General features: G+C 36.6%; 1 protein-coding gene across 4 annotated transcripts in view; it reads right to left on the bottom strand.

The window, feature by feature from the left end:
• Positions 1 to 2552: 2552 nt before the first annotated feature.
• pde8b (phosphodiesterase 8B) overlaps positions 2553 to 27752 on the bottom strand; it is a 98742-nt gene continuing 73542 nt past the window's right edge. For all 4 annotated transcript variants that reach the window (XM_015364931.2, XM_015364925.2, XM_015364918.2 and 1 more), the window contains 12 exons: positions 22115 to 22166; positions 19793 to 19870; positions 19113 to 19189; positions 18530 to 18694; positions 17625 to 17670; positions 16215 to 16350; positions 14250 to 14448; positions 13765 to 13982; positions 13247 to 13385; positions 11739 to 11906; positions 9722 to 9851; positions 2553 to 8077 (listed from right to left, as the gene is read on the bottom strand). In XM_015364931.2, coding sequence (XP_015220417.2) covers positions 7968 to 8077; positions 9722 to 9851; positions 11739 to 11906; positions 13247 to 13385; positions 13765 to 13982; positions 14250 to 14448; positions 16215 to 16350; positions 17625 to 17670; positions 18530 to 18694; positions 19113 to 19189; positions 19793 to 19870; positions 22115 to 22166 — 1518 coding nt within the window. In that variant the 3' untranslated portion in view covers positions 2553 to 7967. The remainder of the gene's footprint in view (positions 8078 to 9721; positions 9852 to 11738; positions 11907 to 13246; positions 13386 to 13764; positions 13983 to 14249; positions 14449 to 16214; positions 16351 to 17624; positions 17671 to 18529; positions 18695 to 19112; positions 19190 to 19792; positions 19871 to 22114; positions 22167 to 27752) is intronic.

Genomic DNA, 27752 nt, shown 5'->3' on the forward strand with positions numbered 1-27752 from the left:
GTATCTGCCTTTTGCATGAGTGACTGTTTTAAGCCTCGCACCATAGTCTAAGCTACTGAACACCGCCCAGTTTGTCATCAGTAGCATTTTACTTCAGTGAGACTTAAAAACACCATAAAAGCTGATTCATGAACACTACATAGCATGACATAACAGTTTTCATAATCCTTTATTACGATTGTTCAAATGACCGTACAAGCACACTTTTCTTCATAAATGGTTCATAATGAGACATGTTTTCATCTGAAAGCTGAAAGTGGAGTTCCAGGTTATGGTGAAACTAATGGAAGACGCTACTGAGGACTTGAGAGCTGACAAGGACTTTCTACAGATGCACTTGATTACAGTGGTCCGTTTGTTAGATTTTATTTTGCTGTATGGCATCTTTGATTTATTGTGTTTTGTTTATAAAGGAGTTATAACAAATGTTACTTGACCCATTCAAGTAATGCATACAGGACCTTCATCTTGTGTGTCACCCCCGTGGGCCGATTGAACATTTGAATGTTATTATTAAGCCTGTGTACAAGTACACAGTGGAAGTTTTAGGATAGAAGAGCTGCAAGGTGGTTTTTGAGTGCCTAGTCGATATTTGGTTGATATTTGTATGAATTTGCATGAATGTGGCAGTATCCGCAATGGCGGTTGGTGAGTTTTTCAGGCTGTTCTGCTATAAAGAAGCTGATGGCATAGTTGGGTTTTGTGAAGCTTTCAAATGTCAGATCAGGGTCTTAGGTGAAATGAGCTCCTAGTTCCCAGTGTTTTCATTCCTATCACTATCACTGCATGCTCACTTTAAGGTGCAAAAAAAGGTGTTCGTATGAATGAAGTGTGCTCCATTTATTTCAAAGTGATGAAAGCATCCACGCATTTGGTGACTTTACAAGAAACCAGTCCCATCTCCAACTTACTGAAGCACTGCATAGAAAGAACATCCTCTTTGCATTGAGATGGGGACCAAAGAGGAGGCAGCAGAGTGCAGTATAAATGCTGCCATGCTGGCTCTCTGTTTGGACTCTGGAATGTCCAAATATTTTAATAATATAAGACTCAGAGCAGTGGATTTCAACCGTGACTTCTAACCTCCAGGGGTCTGGGGCTCAGTGGGTCAGGCCTATAGAACAGCTTTCACTCAGAGGTTTGACGGAGGTTGGAGCAAGATAAAACCAATTCAATCAATCAATAATAGAACCTATGCTCTAGGGGCCTGGCTGCAGTATCCTCGTAGAAAGTCTGGTGCTGTCTTGTGAAAATCCATGAGTGGTCATTTAACACTTATAAAGTGTTAAAGTAGCCTTCTGTGTGATTTTGGGTCTATAACCCCTCCTAACCTAAAGGTATGGACTAGTGTGGGTATGTGGGATAGGCCACTAGCTTTCATCATGTGGGAGAAAGTGTGGATATGTGTTATGACTTGTGGTACCACTAGGTGGCGATGTAATGCTTTCTGGAGGTACAATAAAGAGCAGTTCCATTTTCTGCACATAAATTCCATTGCATTTGTTCCTCCGAACCCATATGAAGAACAAATAAATACTACAATGTTATTGCAAACATTATGGTAGTGGATTCATAATTACAGATTTCTCATTGATTATGTTTAAATTGGTTTGTGCTTGAAATCCAGCTAGAAAAGTGTGAAATGTGTGGTGTAGATGTTAAAATATGAATAATATTTAATATATGAATATTAAATATGAACGTTTAAATTGTACTCATTTGAAAATAAAATTATGGTATTGTGAGACTAATAAAACATGGAAAGCAGGATTTAAAAAAAATCAGTTTCTTTTGTATTTGAAGTAATTAATATTCATCCTTTCCATAATTGTTTCAAAATAGATGCACCTTTGAATCTTTTAAAACTGTTTTCAATAAACTGGGAGCACATAGTGCTTTAAACCCAAAAGCTTGATTAAAAAACCATTATGTTCAGGATGAATTTTGAGACCATTCTTTTTCTATGCTTGTAACCTAAGAAGGTTCCTTGGGGTTGATAACTGATTTTGTTCTTGATTCCTGAAAACAAATTAAATTATTTCTATCCTACACAATGCTATAAAAGATGTTAAAACTATTAGCCAGTCATATTACTGCAAGAGTTTTATTTTGATTCACAAATACAACTTCTTAAAAGTAAAAGTGATAACAGAAGAACATAAAAAATAAGGCAGAAAACTGACAGACAATGAGTACAGAAATAAGATATTTAAAAGATATTTGCACAATCATGTCAGGGGAATGTGGAATACAACTTTGGACCGAAAAGCCATTTATGTATATACTTATTTTTGTACAAACAATAAAATTCTTCAAAAATACACAATTTAAAATTATTATACAGTGTTGTATTTGTTCAGTCCATGATAAAGATGAGTCTATTAAAAATAGAGCTTATATACAATTCAGCCTTGGAGCTTCTGTTGATAATACAGTTACTAAATTATACATTATATAAAACCTACAGAAAATGCATTGGCACATTGTCTGTACCTGCAGTGAAACATGCTCTAAAACAACATTTAAACAATAGTTTGAAAATTCTGCTCTAAACAGGGCATCCTTCACAGTTTTCCAATACAGAATGAACTTTACCAACGGGTGTTTTTCTAGACCATACTGTATTTATAGAAACATTGGAAGTGCAGCTGGCACCTCATTCCTAATAGCTGCAGGTACTTGTGTTTTCTGTTTGTCCTGAGCTCTCACTTTTATTGATGTAATCTATTGTTTTCCTCTTAAGATTAAAAAATGTGATTAAATAATACATCCTGAATGCTTGTCAGTTTCATGTAGCAGAATAGTTTATAACTGCAGTAGAGACTGAAGCTCCCTTGAGTAAGAGATTATTCGCACTAATAACCAGTGCTGTTACCAAAAGGTTATTTGCTATATATGAGTAAACAACTGGGTTTAAAGGCTGATGCACACCAAGCATGAATGATCAGATTATATTTTGTGTGGCGTGAACTTCTTATTGAATAAAATAAATTTCCTGTTAGCTCTCCTACAACAAAAGATGCCAATGGCTATAAATGAATATTAGTTTCCCTCTAAATGAAGCTACACCCAAGATATTATTGTGTCCCTGTGTGGGTTATGACAAACAGAAGAGTTTTTCTCCCCCAAAAAATATTTAGCACTGAGATGGCTGCAGTTGACTATTTTGTAACAATATTGGGCTTTCAGTTTTTATATTTTTTCATTCTGCTCTTCAGAATTTTAAATTTTTTAGCAATAGTTTCAAAACATCTAGATAGTGTACCAAAACTATAATTATGTGACAGTTGTAATTGAGAAATATTGACAATACCATAAAAAAAAACATTCAGTAGGTCCATTTATTTTACATTACCTCATCTGAATAGCACTTGTGGTACCTTCAAGGGTGAAACATTTTCGTAAGTACTGATCAGTTTCCATGGAATTATCTTGCTATTTCATAAGTTAAAATGTTTTTCTTAATATTTGTGCTTTTAAAAATCTTTTCAATATTTGATTGCACATTGAAGCGTTGTTTTTGGGTGCTCTATTTTATATTTTGAAGATAGAAACATTTATCCTGATTTTTTTTTAATGCAAAAGAATGTTCAGGTTAAAAAACTCTACGCATGCACCGCCCACTTCAAACCTGGGAATGGATCTTGGAGGTCCAGGTAAAAGAGTTATTGCAATATGGCTTATGTGCTGTGTATTTCTGCTATGAATTAATTTAGTTGACCCTGTCAGAGGAAAGCAAGCGACTGTAATAAGGCAACAAATGTAAGTCTCTCCAACTTTGGTCAAAATGTTTTTCAGAGATATTTTAAATGGGCCATTCTCTGTAACCTCAACATACAGTATACAATTCTGGTTCTATCCCCAACAAACTAAAGTGCACAGCAGTCATGTCATCACCATGACCAAAATAGTCTATTTGGCCATTCATTCTGTATTGCGTCTATTCATCTATTTGACTCTGTGACTACATTGCTGACACAACACATGAAAAATGTTCACATCCAGACTTTTAACATACACCATGTTTTGTGATGTCTTTTTTGGTGAATAATGTAATGCAAATAATTAAAAGTATAAAAAGTATAACCTGTCTTTGGATAACAATGCACAATCTTCTCTTAAAAAAGCTACAACATTTGGAATGGTATATCTTTCTATAGGTATCAAGACCTTATATTTAACATATACTGGATGAAAGCACATTTAGAAAATGGAAACAACACAAGAGAATTTTCTTAATGCTGTTAATGATGTACTGTGCACACAAAAATACTTAACATTTTGTGGTGGCAATATTACATATTTAAACATACTCTCAGAGACACCATAATAACATTAAATAATGATTTTTAAAAAGTCCCTTGATATTAGGAGACAACCTGTCATCACTATAGCAGATAAAGGGGGACTTTACCATTGAGTTTTTTGTTCCGTCTGCCTGTATTAAAACTATCTGTGCTGTTTTAGATTCTCAGTATTAATGAGTCCTCAGTTCATATGTGTTCATCTACAATAAGACCGATTTAAGATCAGTTTCTGGCCCTTACTCTTTCAGACAATATTGAACGTAATGTGTGCTTGTCAGCAATAACTGTATTAATGTATTACTACTACGGCTGGAGTACAATGTACTCGAAATACTTGTGCACAGTACATACTATAACCAGAACCTTGTAGTTATGTCAGCCTTACCATTATTGTATAATACATAGTGTAACATTCTAAATAAAATGTATATTATAGTCCCTTTGTACAAACCTTGTAGAATTAGTCAATATAAGCAAACTACAAACAGCAGATTTCAATGTTAGCAAATTAAATTCACTTGCATGTATAAGAAAACAAAATCAGTATACATGTAATACCTGTCCTGGATTTGTACCATTTAGTTCATATACTGTACAGTACATATAATTAGTACATAAACGCTTCCTTTTAATGACTGAAGCTGCCAAAAAGGCACGTTAAGTTAGTCACAGGTAGTCTCTTATTGTAACCCTGTTCCTCTAGGAAATTCTTCTTCCATACGAGGCCTAAGGCTGCTTACACATTACACCTTACCGCTGATTTATGGCTTTATTCTAGCACAGAAACCAGTAAGGCTGTTGTAATAATGTGAGTACAGGTTGAACAGATGTAAATTTAAGAATAATGTGTTAAGATTCCCCCAGCTGGTTTTACTGATTTACAATGGCTTATTTTGTCATCGGGAAGTGCTCCAGACTACAACTAAATCTGGCGCAAATGCAACTGTTTTGTCTGAGGCTTGTTGCCATTGGCGCCCAGAGTTCAAAATTAGTGCCTTTGCCTTCTCACAAACACATGAGTGTACCAACAAAAGGCAATCACTCTAGAAAGGGAAAGTAAAAAAAGAGGGATGGAGACCCCCTGTCAACAAATCATGCCAGTGCCCTTGGATCCCACAAATGGCATACTTTAGCACACAACAACAGGATTTGGCACCCACGTTTTTGGCCTGGGGTATTTTGGATCTTCAGATAAAAAAAATGTGTCTGGAGCACTGCCCAGGCAGAGATAGTAAACTTGCAATTTAACTTGCTAAATCGGCAAAACACCAGCATGGCTAGCAATAAATCACATAGGTATAACATAATTGCTTTCACACAAAACTTAAAAAAAGAAAACCCAGCTCAACCCATCAACTCCTGCTACTACCGATTTCATCTATAATGCCATACCAAAGGAGAGGTGATCAGGATTTCATATGGACCAGCCCTGAGCTTAAAATTAAAAGATGCTTATAAAATAGTAGCCTGTTTAACACAGGAAGCAATAAGGCAGTCAAACCCAAACTTATTCATTTGTAAAGTCTTTCATCAGGGACCATGAAACAGGTGGTTTAATGCTGGCGAAAAATGTTTTTGGACAACTACTCTTGATTCCAGGCCAGGATTGATTCTACTTTGATGCAACCCATACCATTCTGAAAAAAATAACACTTGGCATCATATTATGTTGCCAAAATTCATATATAAACCCATAACCATCTAAGCCTGACAGCTAAAGCTTATATCTGTTCTGAAGAGCAGAATATATTATGCATCTCCTCCTCATTTGATCTTCTGCTATCTATAGCCATGGGCAATAGTTAGCACAGTTTTGCAACTATGTGTAACTGCTTAACTTAATATCTGAATGGTGTTTAAATAAAATAATAATCTCCAAATAATTTATTTAGATTAAATTACACACTCTTGTATTAAAATAGTTTTCACATTCTAGCTTTTGAAGTATTCAGAACATGATTATTTTGCAATTTAAAAATGAACTTAAAATAGTAAAAGCAATCTTCTGCTTTCTTGTAAATATTAATTAGTAATGCCAGTAATACATTTTTCAGATTTCCATTCAGTAAAATAAAAACGCTTGGGGTATTTGCAAATTTTCTGTCTAGACTCCTGTAAGTGCTCAGGAAACACATCCTCTTTAGTGTCTGTACAGAAACACATTACCTAGTATTTGAACTGCTCTGTAGAGAAACCTTACAAACATTAAGTGTTGAATAAGAAGAGCATTTCAAATATACATTTTTAGCTGGTAGAGATGAAATCGCAAAAGAGAAGTGCAACTTTCAGAAGTTGGTATTGAAAATGTTTTGTGTCACTGTCCTTTGTCTGCAGCTACATTTAAATTTGTCCGCTGGATGGTTATAAAAACAGGTTTTAAAGTTGTAGTCTACCGTGTTTGTTTCTGATTTCATTTAGTTAAAAAGATAAAAAGGAATGCCTTTCCTCCTCTTCTAGTCTGAGTGTTTAAATGTTTTGCAATGTACTGTTTGAATAAGATCTGTGTTAATAACCCTGCCTTCTGCAAATACTTGGGGCAAATAAGTGAAATACAGTACATACATTAAGATGTTAAGAGAGAGGAAAAAAAAATAAACCTGCCATATACAGTACCTAGCATCCTATGGTATCCTGTTAACTTCACATACAGGTTAGGTATTACCATGGTGTCTAACAAGCAGTTGGATGTCTTTGTGGAAACATAATTATGAAAACAACATTTCCTCATGGCCAAAAACACCTATGAAATAATATTCCTGCTTTTAAATATTATACAAAGATATTTCTCTGTCAGTTACATTCAATATGAAAATTAAATATATCAAAATACCTACATTTCTTAGAAAAAAAAGAATTCCAGACAGTTGGGTACCGAAGAGGGTTTCTTCTAAGGTTGTTAAGGTCTAGCCAAGGAATCCTCAAATACAGTAAAGTATATTACAAAAATTCAGATTTTGTAACTGTTGACTTATCTTTTGTAACTGAAATAAAGTATTTAAGCTATCCTTTTTCATTCTTTTTCATGTTCACAGAGTGTAAAATTGCTCATTATTAATTGCTTACTAGAGTTAAACCTTTAAATAGAAATGAAATGCAGCTTCCTAATATTATTTGAAAAGTGAATTGCACCTAATGAATGTTTCAAACTGTCTCCTGTGTTTTTGCACACGTTTTGAGATGCTTTACTCTGGGTTTTAAGTCGGAAATGGTATTTCCTACAGTACTTTCAATTAAAACCAAACCTTTCGTTCCGATCACTTAAACCATGTCATCCCACCCCAAGGTGCAAACAGTCACAGAGCTCTGAACTTGCACAATGAGACAGTCGTTCAATGTCAGCTAGGAAGCTTTTTAATATAAACAGTTGGGACGTATACTAAATGGATATTGTTGTAACAAAGAGAATAAACACATAAACAACAAAATGAACTCCCGTTCTATAAAGTGCGTATTGAATATATTCACGCTTTTAAACCACAAAAGATTGTCAGGAGAGAAACCTCGACTAGTTTTTGTCTTCAAGCCCACTTTCTTACTGAAAATCTTTAGGTCCTTCATTTTTGCTTGCTTCTTTTGTTTTGTCTTCATAAAAAAAAATCACAGTGATGAGGATTGTAAGATTGAAGGGCTACATTCAAGATCTTGCCTTTACCCACAGTGTCAGAGGTCTGGAGGGTGTCGCAGGCTCTTACATTTCATTTCATCCAGGGTTTTCCAGTATTTGTAGTTCTCTGCCAGGTTCTGCATCAAGCCAGGCAGATTGGCAAAGGCTAAAATGGACAGAAATTGCAAAAAAACAACAACAAAGTCATCCAAAAGCCAATGAGTATGGCCAAGTTTATGCAAAGTATTTAGTTGATCGGTTTCTGCATTACTTCAAGTTGCTTTGATTGATAGGTTTGTGCTGTGTTCACTTGCAGAATCTGGAAATGAGTCTCTTTTATGTCACTTTGAGAACTTCTTTGTTAATTTTTTGTGTTGACTACACATTTTGTACCATACTGTACATTTAAGACCATCAAATTCCAAAAGGAAATGTGTAATGACCTTAACATCTGTTTGACCTGACAGTGATCTTGGATTAGATATTATTGTGATGGTATTCTGCTTCAGTGGTCCCTAGCACACTATAGAAACCCATGACATCCTGATCTCTTTTTCTGGCCTTTCTTTTTTTAGACTTTCCATGACATCAATGTTGCGTTGGCAGTAAACAAATTTGTTCTCTGGAGTAAATGCAAAGAGGGAGTTTATCTTCCAGAGTTATTTTATAGCTTTATCCAATGACCTAGAACTTCAGAAATTTATCTAATGTACTGTAGCTTCAAAAGCTGGGTCAGAATCATTGTTGAGGGGAGAGGGGAAAGAAAAATCACTTACAAAAGTTAGACTCACTGTAGAAGAAAAGAAAGTTCTCCATGCTCAATTATACTCAGTGAAACACAAACATTTGCTGTGTTCTTATGTTTTCTTAGTATGATTTTGCTTTATAATACAATATATTTATTTAAACACCATGTATTCTGGACTGTGTATTATTTTGTTGAAGATATGGTTTCAATGGGGACAGGGTTTTTTCCTCTGACCTTTTAAAGATATTTAATGAAAATTCCTGCTAAAACTATTTTCTCTCTTTCAGCCCAGCTGCAGATTGACCTGGTATATGGAGTCACTGTTAAATCATCACAGCTCCAGTTACTGTTTTTTTTTGACAGGTTCAGCTTTGCTGGCCCATTTTAATTGCATTGAGCTCCTTTAATGCAAGTTTCTTGTTTATTTTGTACATGTCACTTGCATTATATTTTACAAATAAACAAACACCTGGCAATTTATTGCCTCCAAAACCGTCTAAAGTAGATTTTACAACACATTCAAGACCAGTCTAGTTATGGACTTTTGGACTTATTTTTGTTTGATAGCACCAATTTTCTCGCAATGATCAGATTAGTTGATAAGGGAACGGAATGTATAGTTCAATTAGGTTACACCACAATGCAGCTCACTGACACTCAACACAAACTAGATACAGGGTTATTTAAACTAATGTTAGTTTTGCAAGATTTTTTAATGTTCATTTTTTTTTGCAAAAACTGCAATAACCATTTTCCTTATCGCTCATACTTCAATACAAATGGGATGCAACAAGGAGGGAGAAACAATAGTAAAATAAAAGACAGAGTAGGTCCACTTTATGTGAAAAGGGGGACCCAGATTATATATTTTTTTCTAACAAGATAACCTCAGTAAAACAGCGTTATACCACTACTGGATCATAGATCATTTATCTGCTATCCAGTTAGAAGCTACACATTTTAAAGCTAGGAATAGAAACATTTTGGGTTTATCCATTTTATAAGGTGCAATAAACTCAAAGGACCAGTTGTGGGCTCTTGTCCATCCTTGTCCATACTTACCATCCCATGCATCAAACATGTCTGTTATGAAATAGTCAATAAATGAGATCTGAGACTTTGGAATGCTGCAAGTATTTCGATCAAAGACTGGCATTACTACAGGCAGCCCTTGTCTCTTCTCTTCATCAGTCTGAAAAACAGTCATCAATCACAGAGTATTTTACTTTCTTTACTCAAAACATTTGACATTCAGCAGTAAGGATCATGACAGTTGTTATAGATATCATTAAAAAGCTATTTGTCTAATCTCTTGGACTGACGTTACATCTGGAAGACCTTAGTGAGTAGAGGTGTCCACTGCAATGTACTGAACTAATACTCATGTCTCACATCCTACTTCAATATCCATTAAAACACAATCTCATCAAATTTGGAGAAGAGAGTGACTGAAGTTAATAGAGGTTTTGAAAGACTGCTGCTCACATGACAGCCCTATAAATCCTATAAAATCTTTACAGGTTTGTTTTCCTTGTAAAAGTGGTAGCAGAAGCTGAACATTTTGTGACACATCTTCTAAACTGTCATGGCCTAGACTTAAGGCAAATTCACTTTAAAATACAGGCTCACTCCAACAAAGGTAATTGTTCTTTCAACTGCAACTGGTGGTATCAATACTGCAGTTATAGAAAGAAAATTTTAAAGAACCACACACATCCTCATATATTTTACATAATTTAAAAAAAGACGCAAATATAAAAACTCAAGTTAAATTGAATGATAAAATACAGGATGTTTTAACCTTAAGCATTAATGAAATATTGTAGATCCATCCATATGTTTTCTAACTGCTTTATTAGTGCATGGTTGCAGGGATGTTGGAGCCTATCCTGGCAGGCAACAGGCACACACACACTCATATCTGGGCAAATTTTTCCAGGAGCCAATTAACCTATCAGTATGTCTTTGAACTGTTGGATAAAAACAGCACACAGAAAAAATCCACGTGAACATGAATGGAACATGGAACACAAAAACTCCATGCATATAGCACCCAAGGTCCAGAACTGAACCCAGGGGCCCAATGCTGCAAGGTAGAAATGCTAACAACTGACCACCATCCTGCCCTGAAATACTGTAAATTTTCTTCTTGGAAAACTTGGAAAACTGGCCCTGGTGTGAGTATGAGTTTGGTATCTGTGTGCAGCCTGCGATGGACTGGTATCCCATCCGGGGTGTATCCTGCCTTGTGCCTATTCCTTGCTGTGATAGACTCTGGCTCCCCACAACCCTGAATTGGAAGAAGCAGTTAGAAAATGGATGGATGATATATTTTGATGAATAAATATAATGTAATAAGAATCTCCCGATTCAGTCTTTAAAGGTGTTTGCCCAAGTGCAGAGCTGTATGATCACGGGTTCAGGCCTGGGCCTTGTCACTAGCTAATTGTGATCAGGATTGCCCAGGCTGCAGTACACAGCTGGCTGCATGTCCCCAAAGGTGGAGTGAGATTATTTGGCAGGGCTCTCTTGACTCTTAGTTCTTAGCAACACAGTGGCCCCAGCAGTCTTGGGGGCTCTACCCAGAATGTGGAGCTGCTTGTGAGGGACGTGCCTTTCTTCCAATTGGCGCTGAACCTCTGCTACAGTAACATGCTAGAAAACAAAATGCTCAAAGGTGGGCAGGCCAGAGGAGTCAGCCTACACTTCCTCATTCTCCCCTGTGTGTGAACAGGGGATTCATTGGTGCAAAAGTGCAGCAGCCTGATATGACATCTGGCACTCAGTTACTGTTCTGCTAGTTAACATGTCCCCTTTGATGTTACTTTAAGCAACAATATAAAGCAACAGTTCACCTGTTTACCGATGACAAGGCTGAAACGGAGTCATGTCCAAAGCTTGTTGTATTACATATTGTTTTCTATAACATGATATCAGTGTTGAATATTTCAATCAGAGGTGTATTTCTTATACCAGTGAAATTATGTAAAGAGTCATCTTCTTGAACAGGCAGATTCCCCGGTCAGACAATTCCTCTGAAATTCCATGCTCACACATTCAGTTGTGTTAATATTGTTACCTGTGCAAAGTACTCCTCCGAGATTCTGCCTGCCCATTCAATGCAGAGCTCCAGAGGCCTGCAGGGATTGGCTACGTCGGCACACTTGATCATCATGCGCTTGATGAGCAGACGGTTCTCCGGAGAGTTCTTTATACTGGCTGGACATTCGCAGTCACTGCCTTCACTCTGTGACAGAGAGACAAGTTCATCGGGGAGAGTCAAAAATCGCACAAACGCAGCCGTAACTAAGAAGAACCATTCCTGATAAGGTACTTCTCAATATCATTGAAGACTTCACAAATGAGCAAGGGCATAAAACAAAGTAAAGTTAGCAAAATCATTTGGGACTAAATAACAGTATAGTTCGTGAAACTTTATCTTAAATTAAAAATAAATAATATATATATGTGGAAATCTGAAAATGAAACAACCTTTTAATAGCATTTCAAAATCACAGTATCTGATACACTACACTGCACCACAGGCATCTGATAAACAATTGTTTGCCTTTCCAGGGTGGAAGATGAATTTAAAGAAACAGGATGTGTATTTTAGACATGGAATGCTGAGCACTGAATGTTCACTGGGCCCTCAAGCCAATTGGCAGTGGATGTGTAACACAGTGGTGTTGAATCTCACTTTAACATAAGATTGCCTTTAGTCTATGCTGAAGTCAAACCTGCAGCTCTGTGATACTTTGACAATAGTTGAGAAAAAAGCTTTTTCATTCCTGTCAGCCAATATGAAGTGTTGATCTCCTAGCAGGACAATGCAAGACAGGCAGTCCAAGCAAGTGCTAGGATTACAATGGCATTTCAAGAAATAAATGGTAAGTGTATTTGAATGTCAGAACATTGCACAGTAGTCTATCCAATTTCTGCAGGATTGTGTTAATGCTCAGGGAAATCACATTCAATACTAACTTTGCAGTGTTCACATTTTGTCAGGGTGTTAAATTTCACACATCGTATTGCATTTAGTTAAAATATATCCACATTTTTATTTGCAGTTTCTGTGATTTGATCAATTCCTTTCCTGTTTAAAATATTTGATTAAATCCATTAGAGTGAACTGTTGCATTTCCTGATTCGTTTTTATGATGACAATGAGAATATAGTGAATTACACTACAAAATAATATGAAAAATATACATGTAAATGTCTAATCAGGGCAAATCTGAATCTATATATGAATGTATGTGACATATTCATACCTTGTAGTTGTGAAAGAAGAATACAATTACTAAGCAAATTCTCTTTTTTAAAGACATATACACACCTGAATGACAAAAGATTGTATTATACATTGTATAATCAGCACCTTTTCAAAACCAGAAGTAATGCCTTCAATTAATTTTATTTCTAAACTGACTTGTATCAGTACTGGTTTTACAGATTACACTGTTTAAATGCTTTTACCATTAATGAAATGTGTAAGGATAATGCAACAATGTTAATCAAATCATTCTAATTATGTAAACCTATTGAGACAGAATGAAAATCAGAAAGAACATAATGGAAGCTTACGTTGGAACTGGATTCATCTATCGCTGCCATGGGCTTGTTGATGCTGTTAACAAACTTGTTCACATGCTCAAAGTGTCTTGTCATCTCTGTGGCCAGGACCATGTCAATAATTGCTTGCCGCAATGTCCGAAATTGTGTCCTACATCAAAAACAAATAGCACAAAATCTCGATCTATCATGATATATAATATTTATTGCATTTCCACAGCATACAATACTTGAGCAATCTGCCTACAGGGGCATGCCTAATTAATTTGCAGGTCAGATCATAAGAAAATATCTCTTCAGGCTCTAGCATGTTTTCTCTGCATTCGATGAGGAGAAACAAGATTAGTGGAAGGCGCCAGTATTAGATCATCAACAGCTCTTCTCTTCCAACACATTTTGTAGCCCATGATCAGATACCACTAAAAAGGCAATAACCCGGCCAAGACCACCAGTGCTTTGCAGTTTTCCTGATCAACGCACAGTGGGGGTCACCAGGCAATACCGGGGTGATGAAAGTCAAGTCGAGGCACCTCTCAGTGTTCTTGAAGATGTTACACTTGCTGTCCCGTGCTGTCAGCTGGAAGGCCAGTGCGGTGTGGTGGCTCTCCAGCACTGCTGTGTCATTGTAGAGGATAGCCAACTCACTGCCCGCGTTGCACAGGAAAGAGTTGGTGCGTCCAGGGTGGTCTACGTCATGCACTGTTGCTGCTATCAAAGCCGCCACTTCATCCAGCTGGTCTAGACTGCCCTGAAAGCCATAACAGAGCAGCGTACTGAGACAGTAGCGAGCACAGGGTTAACATTCTTCTAAATCACAAGCTTACAGCAGAAATGAACCCAAGTGGGAGCAGCACTTCAGTGGTGGATGTAATGTGACCCATTGAATAACAAATTATTAGTACCATAACGGCTTCTTTTACTGTTATCATCATCAATCAACAATAGATATAATAATAATAAAATGCTGATCTCTTTAGGTCAGTGTGTTTTGCCAGTCATCCTTGATTGCACCTACCTTTACTCTCTCCTTTCGGAGGAAATAAGCAGTCGCGTGGAGGACATCAGCTGCGTGAGTAGAGTTGTGGTAGGAGTTGGACGCATGATAGTTGGCCTCTATGACTTGCAGCCACGATCTCATTGTTGCTTCGGTGCAGTCCAGGAATTCGCACACGCCAAACCGGGCAAAGATTTTCAATCCAAGGTAGGTAAGGGGTCTGCAAATCAAATAAAAATGTCTTGTTTGTCCTGATGCTTAAAGCTCTTTGTACTACTCCAGATGCAGTTTGGGACAAAATCTCAATAATTCACCTGTTACCTTTATCAAGCTTTAAGAACTGGTACCCACATATATAGAAATAACCTCTTCTCTGGCCAGCAAAAAAATGTCTTTCTAATTGTGATATGTTACTAGCTGGTTTTCCCGCTAGCTTTGTGATGCCATTTCCAACCAATTGTTTAGCCATGGGTTTTTCCAGAAATAACTCTTGTAACATGAACGAGGATGAGCAGGGACCAGGCTGGCCTGTCTGACACAAGACACTGACACTGTTTGTCAACCACTTTGACACTTTGCCAGCTCCTGGGTAGACCTGCTGGGTAGACTTAATAGTGACCGGAGGAGAGGGGCTCCTCTCCCTCACGCCTCTGTAAGCTCCAGAGATTTTGTTAGCAAAAGCTGAGGGGTGCCTGAACCTCTGACATCCCACTGTGCCCTAGTGGGATGCTCTGCGATACTGCCACATTAATGTCTGTAGAGGCTAGCTAAGGGAAAGACCCAGGTGTGTACTGACCATGGCTGGTCTTGGGAAACATCCAGAGTATCTTTACTGGCTGAGGCACTCAACCTTTAAAAATGTTGACATCAGTGTCTCTTTACAAGCCTCACATGCAAATAAAATCTTTCGATTTTTTAAACTGATTATGATTTAATCACCACCTATATATAGGGAAAGGTGGCTCCAACTACTACAGCCACGCTTAGGAGCTTTTCCAGCCTGAATCAGATCTGTAGTTTAGGAAAAGACTGCTTAACAACAGCACTACCTGCTGTTATACCAACACGCATAAGTGGCTTCTTCACTCTTCTGTTTAGGAAAATTGTGTTCTAACAAAACAGGAAAGATATCACTGACTAAATCTTTTTTTTATACCTGCAGCTGTTAGCAAGCATAATAACATAATGGTTCATATTTGTAATGGCTTAAAACATAGAAAGTTTTTTTCAGTGTGAGAGTTTCAAATATGCTTTTGATACTGCAAATAGAAAATATTTGCCTAGAGTATGTATATTTTTTTTAAATAAGATCTATTTGGAGGCAGCATGGTAGAACAGTGGTTGGCATTACTGTCTCGCACTGCTGGGACCCTGCCTCAATTCCTGACCTGGGGTGCTTGGAGTTTGTATGTTCTCCTTATGTTCACATGGGTTTCCTCTGGGAGCTCTAGTTTTCTCCCACAATCCAAACACATACTGGTGGGTCAATTGACTTCTAGGAAAATTAGCCCTGGTCTGAGTATGTGTCTGTTTCTGTGCGAGCCCTGTGATGGACTGGGTGTGTCCTGCCTTCCACCCGTCGATAATGGGTGGATTATTAGTATTTATATACAGTTGTTTTTCTGAGCAAAGTACATTTACCAAAATGCCTTGTATTGAATCATTTGCTGGAATTGTAAGATGCCACAAGACATGTTTTTAAAACTTTAGGATGGTCATACAAAAAACACGAAAAAATGAGTATTTGAACAATTTTAAACTGATGTCAGTTGCTTTCCTAATATTCTTTTAATACAAATGATAATAAGGCACAAAAATTTGATTTACAGAGCATTTGACTAGCAAAAAACAGCAGATTACTTGCTGAGTTAATAGCAGGTTTGACTGACACTGGGGCAGTACAATACGCATTGGGCAGTTAGCTTTGGATCAATGGAAGAGTGCCATTTCTCTCCACAGTATCTAAGGGCTCAGATTTGCTCCCACCTTTTGTGAGTGGCAGCTTCTAATTCAAATATGTTGAAGTCCCACTGCTCTTCATCATCCAGTAGTTCTGCTATCCGGGGAGGGATATCATTGAGGGTGACTGGCATGACCAGGTGGCTATTACTGTGAGTCATGTCTAAAGAGAAACACAGCAAAAGAGACGACAAGTGACTCTCAGCCCATGGACAGTACTGATCATCAGCATGATTGAAACTTAAATTAAGATTTAAAGGTCCATGAAGTTCTCTGGACTTCAGCTGAAAGTGAACTTGAGACTTCATGTCTTATTGTTCTCAAGAAATTCTTTAAATTACCCTGGCTCCCAACATTTGTTTGCAGTTAAACATTTGTTATGACTGCTGGAAACAAAGCAGGCTTTCAAAAGTTTAATTTTTTAACTCATACAATCCAACTATTTGTCCAAGGTGTTATGAAAAAGTAATATACCAACTGTTTTGCCATTTTCTAGGAAGGTTCTTCAGTTAGTGTAGTCAGTAACTAAGTCAGTAACTAGTTTCTTCAAAGGTGTGAATGTTTTATTGTGAGCCATTCAATAAAGCTAAGAACCATCCTGGATCACATTTTTGTCAATTGTATATCACGTATGTTCATATGCAAAGGTCCCCAGTGGGAATTTTCTCCACAACGTATTTTAAAAAACACTTTATCAGATTACCAATTCTCAATGAATTATGTGATTTTACTGCAGTAAAGTTTGCTGCTATAATAAAAAGTAACAATAGTGTTGAATCTATTGAAGGCGCACTGCTGCTCCTCCGAATATCCTGCTGACTTAATAATAGGGCTTAATGACAATACAGTATAATCTCATTATTATTCAGAAAAAAACAAAACAAGGTTTCATGCAGGATACACGAATGCACTGTGTATACTTGAGGACAAATGATTAAGGAGGGTTTGAAAACAGTAGAATTATTATTTTTTCTTGAGCAAGATGTACAGTAACAAGATGTCCTGTGTTGAATAACAGTTGTGCAACAAGACTGATCTCGTAGTTGTACTGTCCAGTACTGTACAAACATTTGTCATTTTTTGTTTGAATCATAATATTTACAGGTTTTGTTTTTCATAACTTGTAAACTGTTTGTGAATTTCTGTCATGACTGTATAGGAATTATATTGCATGATGTTTGAATTTTTCATGCATGAAAAATGTATTTGTTTATGTTAATCTTAAACACAGACATTTTTAGCCGACTTTCATTTTCAAACATTTGGGGATAATAATTGTAGTTCCTTTCCACAGAATACCCCTTGATACAAAATATTACACAATTAGAGCTCCTTTAAAAAAATAAATGTTGCACTTACAGTATAGTGATATTACGTAAGAAATAGAATGTTTTTAATATTTTTTTATAATTCAGTTAGGAGGAAAGATTTACTTACTTTTTGAGAAGACATACTCATTCCCAGAAAGTCTTCGTAAACCATCCTACAACAGATAAACCTGCAGCTTAAGCAGCTTTTCAAAATGTTAAATGCACAAATGTAATATGGCAGATTTCCCTTTTTTATTTGCTATGTGTATGAATTTCACAACAAAGTGTAATACAGGCACACCTTTTCTCAACAAGTGGAAAATACACTCATGTTAAAACAGTATTTTTGTTTATGATACTTTAGAAATCCTGGCTTGACTGGCACTGAGACATCTCTTGAGTGACAAGGCTCAGGTTATTGTTCACAATAATAATTCCTTCCCTGTGTGCAGTACAGATACATTGTAACTCAGTCGGCAAAACAGACTGCAAGGAGATAGTCCCAACTCCAAAACAACAAGAGCACAAACCAACAAAAAAATGACTCTTCTCGACTACAGTATATATGGGGAAGCTTTGACCAACATTTGCCTGCATCTTGTCATGTCCGTATCACATTAACATGACTAACCTGATGGAGCTTCATTTAGTAAATACAGTATTAATAAGACAAAACTGTAAATTGTGAAGGGAGGAATTTTTGCCTTAAGCTTTATTTGTTCATGGCAGTACTAAACAGGTATGGATGTTTATACTCAGTTAGAGATCTCTGTGGTTAATCAAAAATAGGACCCTATAAACAGCCCTAACAGTGAACAGAGACCAGCAAAACTCTACCTTAATTGAAGGTGCCAAAAACGTTGTAAGGCATTAGTACTGGCATAGCTTGCAAGTGCAATAAGGGGATTTTTACAACTAAAGCTTCTGTAATGCTACCTAATAGGAAAATAAACAGCATTTCAGTAATACAAAACTGATTTTTTTTATTACTGCCTAGAATCAACATTCAGATCCATGCTTCTTCTCACGTACGCTCATGAGTCCCCCAACAAGGTCGTTGGTATGGGGGTCATCATCTTTAGAGCCTAGCTGGGGTGAGTACAGCTCTGTAGTTCGCAGGATTTCTAAAACCCTGTCCAAGGCCTCCGCCACTGTAACAGGACTGTTTTCTTGGGCAGAATTGATGATATTTATAACCTAAAAAAGAAAGCAGATGTGGCATAAAACATTCTTAGAAACACACTCCCGGTGTGGTTGTTTCGTGGTGTCAGCTGTTAATTGCAGTGTTATGTAGGCTGTTACATGTACTGTCACTCTCCAGAGTGAAAAGAAATACTGAACTGCTGGAATAATGATACATGGGAAGTGCAGAACAAATTACACAAAAGACTGAACTCAAACCACTGTTTAAAAGGTAAAATTTCATGTTAAATTTGCTATTAAGTTTGAAAAGTTAAAATTCCCCATTAAAAGTGTACAACTCATATGTCATTAATTTTATTTAATTATTGAGCTGCATCGCAGAATTAATATGGGTCTCAGATTCATCCTAAAATACTGAAATGTTCTTGAATTGGTTTTGTGGAGTTCTTATACTTACTGCTCAAATTCTTACCTTTGTGATAGGGGCCTCTATGGTCATAGAATGGATCCTGGCCATAGATGAATACCTCCGGTTTTGTAAACTCGGGGCTTTGAAAGTAAACACAAAAATTAAAACATGAAACAATATTATAACAATGGTCACATTAAACATGAACATCTTATGAAGTAACTTGAAATAAAAAGTAATTAAACATTTTTGGTATTTTCCAATTAAACATTTCTCAAGAATTATATCAAGCAATTTCAAATGCAAAAATGTCAGCTAGTCTTATAATTTATAGTTATTTCTTGTATAGCATATTACATCATACAATGTGTTAGAAATGCTCTACCATACATTTTTAATCAGGAAAACTAGAATCTAAGCCTAATGATGTAAAAGGATATGTGAAGATGAAATGAAACAACTCCACATGTCCCTGTATGTGCTGAAGCGTGAATATATCACTGGCTTTGACAAACAGAAAGTCTTAAAATAACCAGAGCTGCGTCAAGGATGCCTGATGATGTCATCACAACCTACATCTCTGAGGCTTCACCTGCATTCCAGTCATAATGTGGCTGACTCATTGCCTTTACAGTTCCTGCAGTCTCCATTCTTGAAGAACATAATTACTCCACAGACGTCAGTGCTTGTGAATGTTACAGCGAAAACTGAGAATCTGCAAATCGCTGTCTGTTTTTCCATACCATCACTGCCTCGGGAAGTTATGGACCTCACATCAACTGATTCTTTCCTCCTGTCCTTGTGCCTGAGAGACTGAGATTCTAGAAGGAAGGGCACAAATATGAATTACTCTTTCTGCTGGGATACACTAAAATATCTTCACCCTAGTACCATTCACAACTGGAGGAAGCAGCTGCAGTTTCACTGCTTACGAACTGAACTTTACAATATCAAGGCCTTCCTATAAAGTTACCCTAGAATCAATAAGCATTCTTTAGCTGTTTTGTCATTTTTTTCTACTTCTTTCCTTCTCTTTTATAGAGCTGTTGTCCCGTTAGCATAAACACAACATATCTAATATGCAGTAGGGACAGGTAAAGGTTTTTTCCAGGCAGAAAGGGAAAGAAAAAGAAATGAAGAAGGCTCCACAGCTGAAATGTTTTCTCTCTTTCCTTTTTCTTTTTCTTTCAGCATGGAATAAACCTTTACCTGTTCCTTTGCAGCTACGCATGCTGATGCAGTTATCTTTTTGAACTTCTTAATATGTAGTAGGTTAAGATAAATCCTTTTATACAGTGGATATGTCCCAAAACATTTGGGAAGTGCACCTCTCCTCATGCCTGACTGTATTAGAGATAAACTACATCTCTTTAGATGGAAGAACTTAGTCATAATTGAGGACAATCCACCCATCCATTTTCTAACTGCTTCATCCAATTCAGGGTCAAGCAGGAGGCGGAGCCTATCCTGGCATGCAATGGACTCAAGGCAGATTTCACCCCGGATATTATGCCAGTCCATCATAATTAAGGAGACTTAAACCGTCTTTTTCAAAGTTATTTATCAATACACATGCTTTGTGCACCAGAGAATACTGAAATCCCCAGAAAGCGAATGCATTTTGATCTTTGACAGTATATTTCATGCTGCCCTACTGTAGTTCAAAATCCTACCTTGTCCTTGGCTCAGACATTTATGTTTTACGAATAAACAGCTATATGCTAGTATACCTGAAACACCTCCTTATTATTATTCCATAGATTTATAGAGCTCTTTTCATTCCAAAATATTCAAAAGTAGTTTATTACTTTTGCTAGAAGAGGACCCACTGAAGTGAGAGATGCTTGACTGTCATTATGCCCAGCAATCCCACTACACAGCAGTGAAGAAGTGAGACATTACCTCACCAACAGATTTATCAATAGTTGATGTAGTGGGAATGAATCAGAATTACATTCACTGCAGTGTTAAAAATGTAGAAAAAAAGGCAGTATGTTTACAGTATTACAGATTGTAATTACTATCAATGACAATAATTACATGTTTCAAAATAAGTGTGTTATGGATATCGACAATTTACTCAAACCCTCCACTGGTATTTTCTATTATAAAGACATTATCTGCTATTAAGGAAACAAGCCTGTCATTTAGCAATCTTTAATTCACATTGATCAGAATTTCCAAAAAATGTGATGACAGCAGCTTGAACTATGCATAAACAATTAACCTTGAGTAGCCAATATGAAGTATGGTAATATCCATCACACGTATCAGTATAGTTGATTGTAAGGTATTCCTTGTCATTAATATCATTCGTTCAGCTCTGTTTTTGTTAGGATTCAACCAGGGTCCTTCTGAATGTCCCTGACTTCAGAACCACTGTGCTCTCCTTTCCAGACAAGAAAGAACACCAAAAGACCAGGATCCACAACATGGGAGAATGTAGGACTGTCTAGGTTCTTTGGAGATTGGAGGGATCTGGAAATCAAATACATCTACAGATCCATACATTTAAGAGGCTACATTGTGCAATACACACAGCAGATGTACAGTATCAGGATTAACTGCTACTGTAATCCAAAACAAAATACCTAAAACTTCTGTTGATCATCATAGAATTGCATGTCTGCATAAAGAAGAAAAAACATCAATCGAAAGGAGTAGAAGGCAGCAAAATGCACAGCAGACATTTGCATAGCATTGAGCTGTATCTATCCAGATCTTTATTCATTATTAACACGTTTTCATGCCTAATCTGAAAGCTACGTGTTCCTTAAGGTCAGTACTTTTATTATTTTGGATCAGTATCTACAAGTACAAGACAAGTATTACAGTACTGCTGCCATTAATTGCAGGGAAAAGAAGTACTATATTGACAGTGCCCAATTTTTATCTCATCAGAGACTCTGTAAAAATCTAGATAAGAAATGTCAAAGCCTTTCTCCCTTGACCAAACATGCATGAACAGTCTGTTGAATAATAATAATACTTTAAAATGCACTGAACCTAATTAAAGTTGGTGCATCCTGTGATGGATCACATCAAGTATCTATTAAGATTTGTACCTGACTGTGAATTTTCTCCAATGTGTTTGTCTTCGCGATATGTCTTGTGTACCTAGCAGCAGAAATAAAAAAATGTGTTAATAACACTGGATTGTCATCTTATTAATCAAACCATAAAAAGACATTAATAATTATTTGGTCAAGTTGAATTTAAATGCAATGCATGGGAACGAAAGCACTATTAGGATGTACTATATAAAATAATAAAGGTTTTTGTAAAAAATAAAGGTTAAATAAAGGTTTTTGTCAAAAACTATTCTTTACACTGTGTGGGTGTAATACACAGTGTAGTAATAGTCTTTCAATTCTACGCTTCCCAGAACATTTGTTAACATGACCCCCTCTACTCTTTACTGAATGCATGAGCCTTTGGGATGAACAAAAAGTGCTTTCATTGTAAAAGCAAAGGGTGAAAATTTCTGCTAATTATGTGTGAAAAGATTTTCCCCCTCACCCTTCATTGTATGATTCATTACTGCCTTGCGTCAATGGTAAACACTGTTTTGTGAATCACATCATCAATGTGAACTTCATGAAAACTTCTGATTCTTCTTTGACCCTCCAGCATTTGATGTGCTTGGTGGAGAAATGGTAAGCAGTGCTAGGTAACAAAACTCATTATTGATCATTTCAGGAAAAAAAAAGAAAATGGATATAACCAACTTTATTTGATTTCTTTTTTAAATTGGCGTGCCTGGGCCGGGTCCAACTCGCGTCCTGATGTTGCCTCTGGCAACAGCAACATTCCCACGAGTTCCCAGCCTCCCGTTAAAATAGATCGGGAAGACGTTCAATTAAACCAACCCTTTTTACAATCAGGCTCCCGATCTACTGTACTGTAGTTCCCAATCTCATTCATTAGAAGCCCTGTTTAAATTTCCTCGAACGGCTGTATCATCCTTCTTTCATTAGAGCCTCAATCTCTCTGCGAAACGTCGCTTCCCTGCTTCCCTGTTTCCCTGCACTGCGATACAGTAGTTTTGTGTTTATTTTTCCCTAATAGTCTTGATCATATTTTTCTTTTCTCCCGTTTTGTTTCCCATCTTTTCTTCCTTTTTTTGTAACCCTTTCTTTCTGGTTTGGCTCCCCTGCATCCCCCTTTTAATTCTTAGCTGAGAGCCTTGTTCTTAACACACTGACCAGTTACCAGCCTGCATCATTTCCCATCAAATCTCCTGATTCCAACGCCTATAGTCATTTCCTTACCATCTTAAATAGTGCACTGAAAACTGCACTTGGGTTTTGACCATTACACTGCTGCACATTTGACCACCAACTGCAGCATAACAAAAATACTATGGTTACTTTTGCCTAGTGTGTTGGAATCAGTAAGCATGCCAGTGTGAAACTATATGCAGCCAGTTTACCAGTAAACCTTGTAGTTATAACTGATTCTGAAAGAAAAACTCAGTCACCATATTTAAGATCCAAAATATATGGCTAAGGATCTGCGCCTGTGGCTGGAAGGTTTGCTGGTTCGTATCCCGTGGCCAGCAGAGGAATCCTACTCCGTTGGGCCCCTGAGCAAGGCCATTAACCCCAACTGCTCCAGGGGCACCGTATAAACGGCTGACCCTGTGCTCTGACCCCAAGCTTCTCTCCCTGTCTGTGTGTCTCATGGAGAGCAAGTTGGAGTATGTGAAAAGACAAATTCCTAATACAAGAAATTGTATATGGCCAATAAAGTGATCAAAGTGTAGACTGGAGGGGCATGGAAGTGAAAAACAATGTACGATCAGGCTGGACTATTGCCATAGATGCAGTAGCCAGTTTAGCATTATGGTGGTATCATTCATTTTGTTACCATGTGCCTGCTATATTTGTCTTAGTCATAGTAATTGGTAATGTCTAGTCTTTGTCTTTTCTGTATTACTGATTTGATACAGTGACAAAACTAGTATTGTGTTTATTGGTATTGATGCACTGATCTATCACAGAGTGATGATCTTTCAGAAGAATCTTCTACAAAATGAAGCAGCACCTTGACACCAGTCAATCTAAATTGATTTAAGGTTAAACACTTTCCTCTAAAGGAATACATGAGCACAGGATTAAATATAGATGGTGAACCAGTCAGGTATTAAATTAAAAGGTAATAAAGACACTAAAGAATTTCATGTTTCATAAAAAAAGCTTAGAAACATTTTGAATTTACTTAAACAAATCACATCACAAGGCTTTGCAAATCGTTCTATTGCAAGGCACAAGCCTTTGTTTCTTTACTAGTTTCAAATTGTAGTGTTTCACAAGTTATAATCTGACTAGATAGTTTTATTTTTTGGACTTTGGAGCACCACATATAGGATTTTTTGTTGCCACTAGATAAAATGAAATACAAATTATAAGCATAGTTTATGCAAATTATAACACAATTCAATAGTTGTCTTCCTATTTACTGTAGACATGTCTAGCAATTATGTTTTTAAAAACTGTGGGCTTCATTTTAAGGTAAACTAAAATATTGCACAGTATAGAAGATAGTTCTTTGTTAATTAATTACCATCCATAGTCAATCCTTTTGCAAGATGAATTACTCCTCAATGAGAGAATCGAACATGGCTCAACACAGGCTGGAGGTGCTGGTGAATTAAAGCTAACAACAATCAACGCCCATATTTCTATGTTGCTAAGCAACAGTCTACCAAGTGAGCACGGTATTGGTCATTCTCCTGCAGTGTCTATTCTGTTGTACATTGAGTTTGTAGATTTTGTATTTTGAATGCAATCAGGTACAAAGTGTTGAGTTCAATTGTGATAAAGTATTGAAGCTAATGTTGAAAATCATCTTCACAAAACAAAAATGTTTGGATGAGTATGTGAAGTTAGAATCCCAAATAAATAATGGCTATAGTGTGTAAATGAACTGACCTGATAAGAAATAATAAAAACTTCTTCTAATACTTTTCCTACAACATCATTGCATTTCTATAAAGATCAGAATGTTGGAATTTGATAACAGATTAAAAACATAAAAAGCAAAATGAACTGGGAGTTTTTTATTTCAATAGTGAAACAAAATTGCATTAAAAGTATCCAGACAAAAAACATCCTAATATTGAAAATGTTACAAGCAATATTATTTATTTTGAATAAAAATGAGTAGTTTTTAATTTATTCTATTAACCTATGAACTGCAACTATTTATTCACCTAATGCAAACTGCTCTCCATGCTGTGACACTTTTACTGACAAATTTGTAAAAATGTATTTCAGAAACACATCCACAAATCTCAGGGATGGGATAAATTGTGTTTATTCTACAAAATCAAGCAGTGATGATGTGATAACAGTCTGACAGACTAGTGCATGAGATGGCTGCCAATCGGCCACTAGAGGACGCCAAAGGACACTCTGATTTGTAAATAGATACACCGGGTGCAGATTAGTAAATTGGATCATTTGTGGTAAATTTCACATTCTTTCATGTGGTTAATTAAGGGAAAGTTGTGTGTAATAAGTCATGGTGTAAATTTCACGTTTATTAACCCCTTATCCCAGCATAAGTGACTAAAATCTTATTTTTCTGACACCACCATGCAAGTGATTTGACATATATTAGCAGAGCAAGCACACAGATTAGAGTGGTGTTGTGGTGCAGTGAGTGAGGAGATCAGCTTCCCTTTAGGCCATAAGATGGCACTATGGGCACAGACTGGCAGCTATCCAGTTCCTGTTTCAATCAGACATTTCTCATCACACAGTAACGGAGTAACGGATTGCATAAATAAGATGTGAGCTCTAACACACCTAGAGATTTTCTAGAGATACAACATAATCTTTTTTACCAGCTTCTTACTTCTGTGAAGGTTTTCAAAAGCATAGGGTGAAAAAATGAACTGCATCCTGTATGACACACCTATCCATCGCAGGGTATGTAGACCCACACAATTTAGAGACACAAATTAACCTTGTCATTGGAAGGTGAGAGGAAACTGGAGAAATTGCAGAAAGCCAACATGAGCTATACAGTAATTAACTCAAGACCCAAGAGCTGTGAAGCAGCATTGCTAAATGCCATACAGTACCTCCATGCCCACACCTCTTAAAATATCACATTAAAAAACAGGCTAGTGAGTGTTGCATAAGAAATTAATGGTAAAAACATATGGTTTGCTTCTTATGCGTCATGTTCAGCATATATTTCTGTAATCTCAACACAAGAAGCCATGCATCTAATTTTCAGATAGTGCATTGTTCAAATGACTGATGAAGCTGATTTAAGAGATGTAAAAATCCTTAAGACACACCAGTCCTCTAGAACTGGACTTGGACAATCCTAATACAAAAAATGTATTAATAGTAACCGCAAAAATAGTATTCTTGAATCTACTTCCAACAATGATTACAAAAATATGTATGGGGTCTCTGGGGTGTAGTTCAAGGCCTGTTTAATTGCATTATAATGTCAGTAATGAAAGATCTCAAAGAATTTGGTACAGTACAATGCTATAGAGCAGTTGGCAAGATTTTTGCTTTTATTCTTTGGGTGAAATTCACAAAGTAAACATCTATCCTTTTCTCCATTTTTCTAACAGTACACGAAGAAACCTGGAGAAGACCCATGTGAACATACAAACTCCACACAGATAGCACCCCATGTCTGGAATGTAACCCAGGGCCCCAGCACTGTGAGGCAACAATGCTAACAACTGTGCCACAATGCCACCCCCGAAGGGAACCAAAAATCATCAAAAAATTTAACACTTTTAGATAAGGTGTCTTGTTCACGGATTTGGAGTTTGTGGCCAATATGTCAAAAGAGTACAAAATGAGACAACTTACTGTGCTTCTATGTAACTCATCACATATTGAATATTCATTTGCCTGTTGGCTTTACAAATAGAGCCTGGATGCTTTATCCTAATATACTGTATAACCCATCAATTATTTGCAACTTTAAGCAACAAATGAGCTTCACTGTCTCTTAATGGCAGTTTCATTTGGTTTTCATTGTGGGTGAGACAAATTAACACGTATCTCACCTGAATCATAAAATAATCTCATGTATCAAAAATGTCATCTGCTATTCCCAAAACACAACCAAATGTCTTAAATGGGAAGAAAAGCACAATGTAAAAATAACTGAAAGAAATGCAAGCCGTTTGGCTGCAAAGAATCAATAGGAATGACCTTGAAGGTACAGGATGAAAGTGCCAATGTGCTAATATTGGCAAGAACATAGCACTCAGCTCCTAAAAATAGTTTTTGCTCTGGCAGTGAGCCTTATCCGAGATCATAGTACTATAATAGCATCGTAGCTTGGAAGTTGTTTGAAATCCCCAAATATCCTATTTTAAAGGCAACCATATAATAAAATCACACTATGGCATTTCTGCTATTTGCTGGATGGACAGAAGGCTAAATACATTAATGGATTTGGTAAACAAACTTTAATGACACACTAATAAGATTAAACCAATTTATGTGTATTTAAATATTTTTGTTATAAAAGAATAATTGCTAACTGGTACAGTGTTTTTTAAAGATCTCACTGAAATGCTTACAACTGCTAATACATTGTTATACTACATTATTTGTGATTTGTAAAATTTCTGGTACTGTATGTACTTCCAGTTGCTTTTATGAGGAGGACTGTATGTCATTTCCATAACCCACTGAGTACAGCACCAGCTAAATG

The sequence above is a fragment of the Lepisosteus oculatus genome, chromosome 3, assembly GCF_040954835.1.
Source record: "Lepisosteus oculatus isolate fLepOcu1 chromosome 3, fLepOcu1.hap2, whole genome shotgun sequence".
Taxonomy (NCBI): Eukaryota; Metazoa; Chordata; class Actinopteri; order Semionotiformes; family Lepisosteidae; genus Lepisosteus; species Lepisosteus oculatus.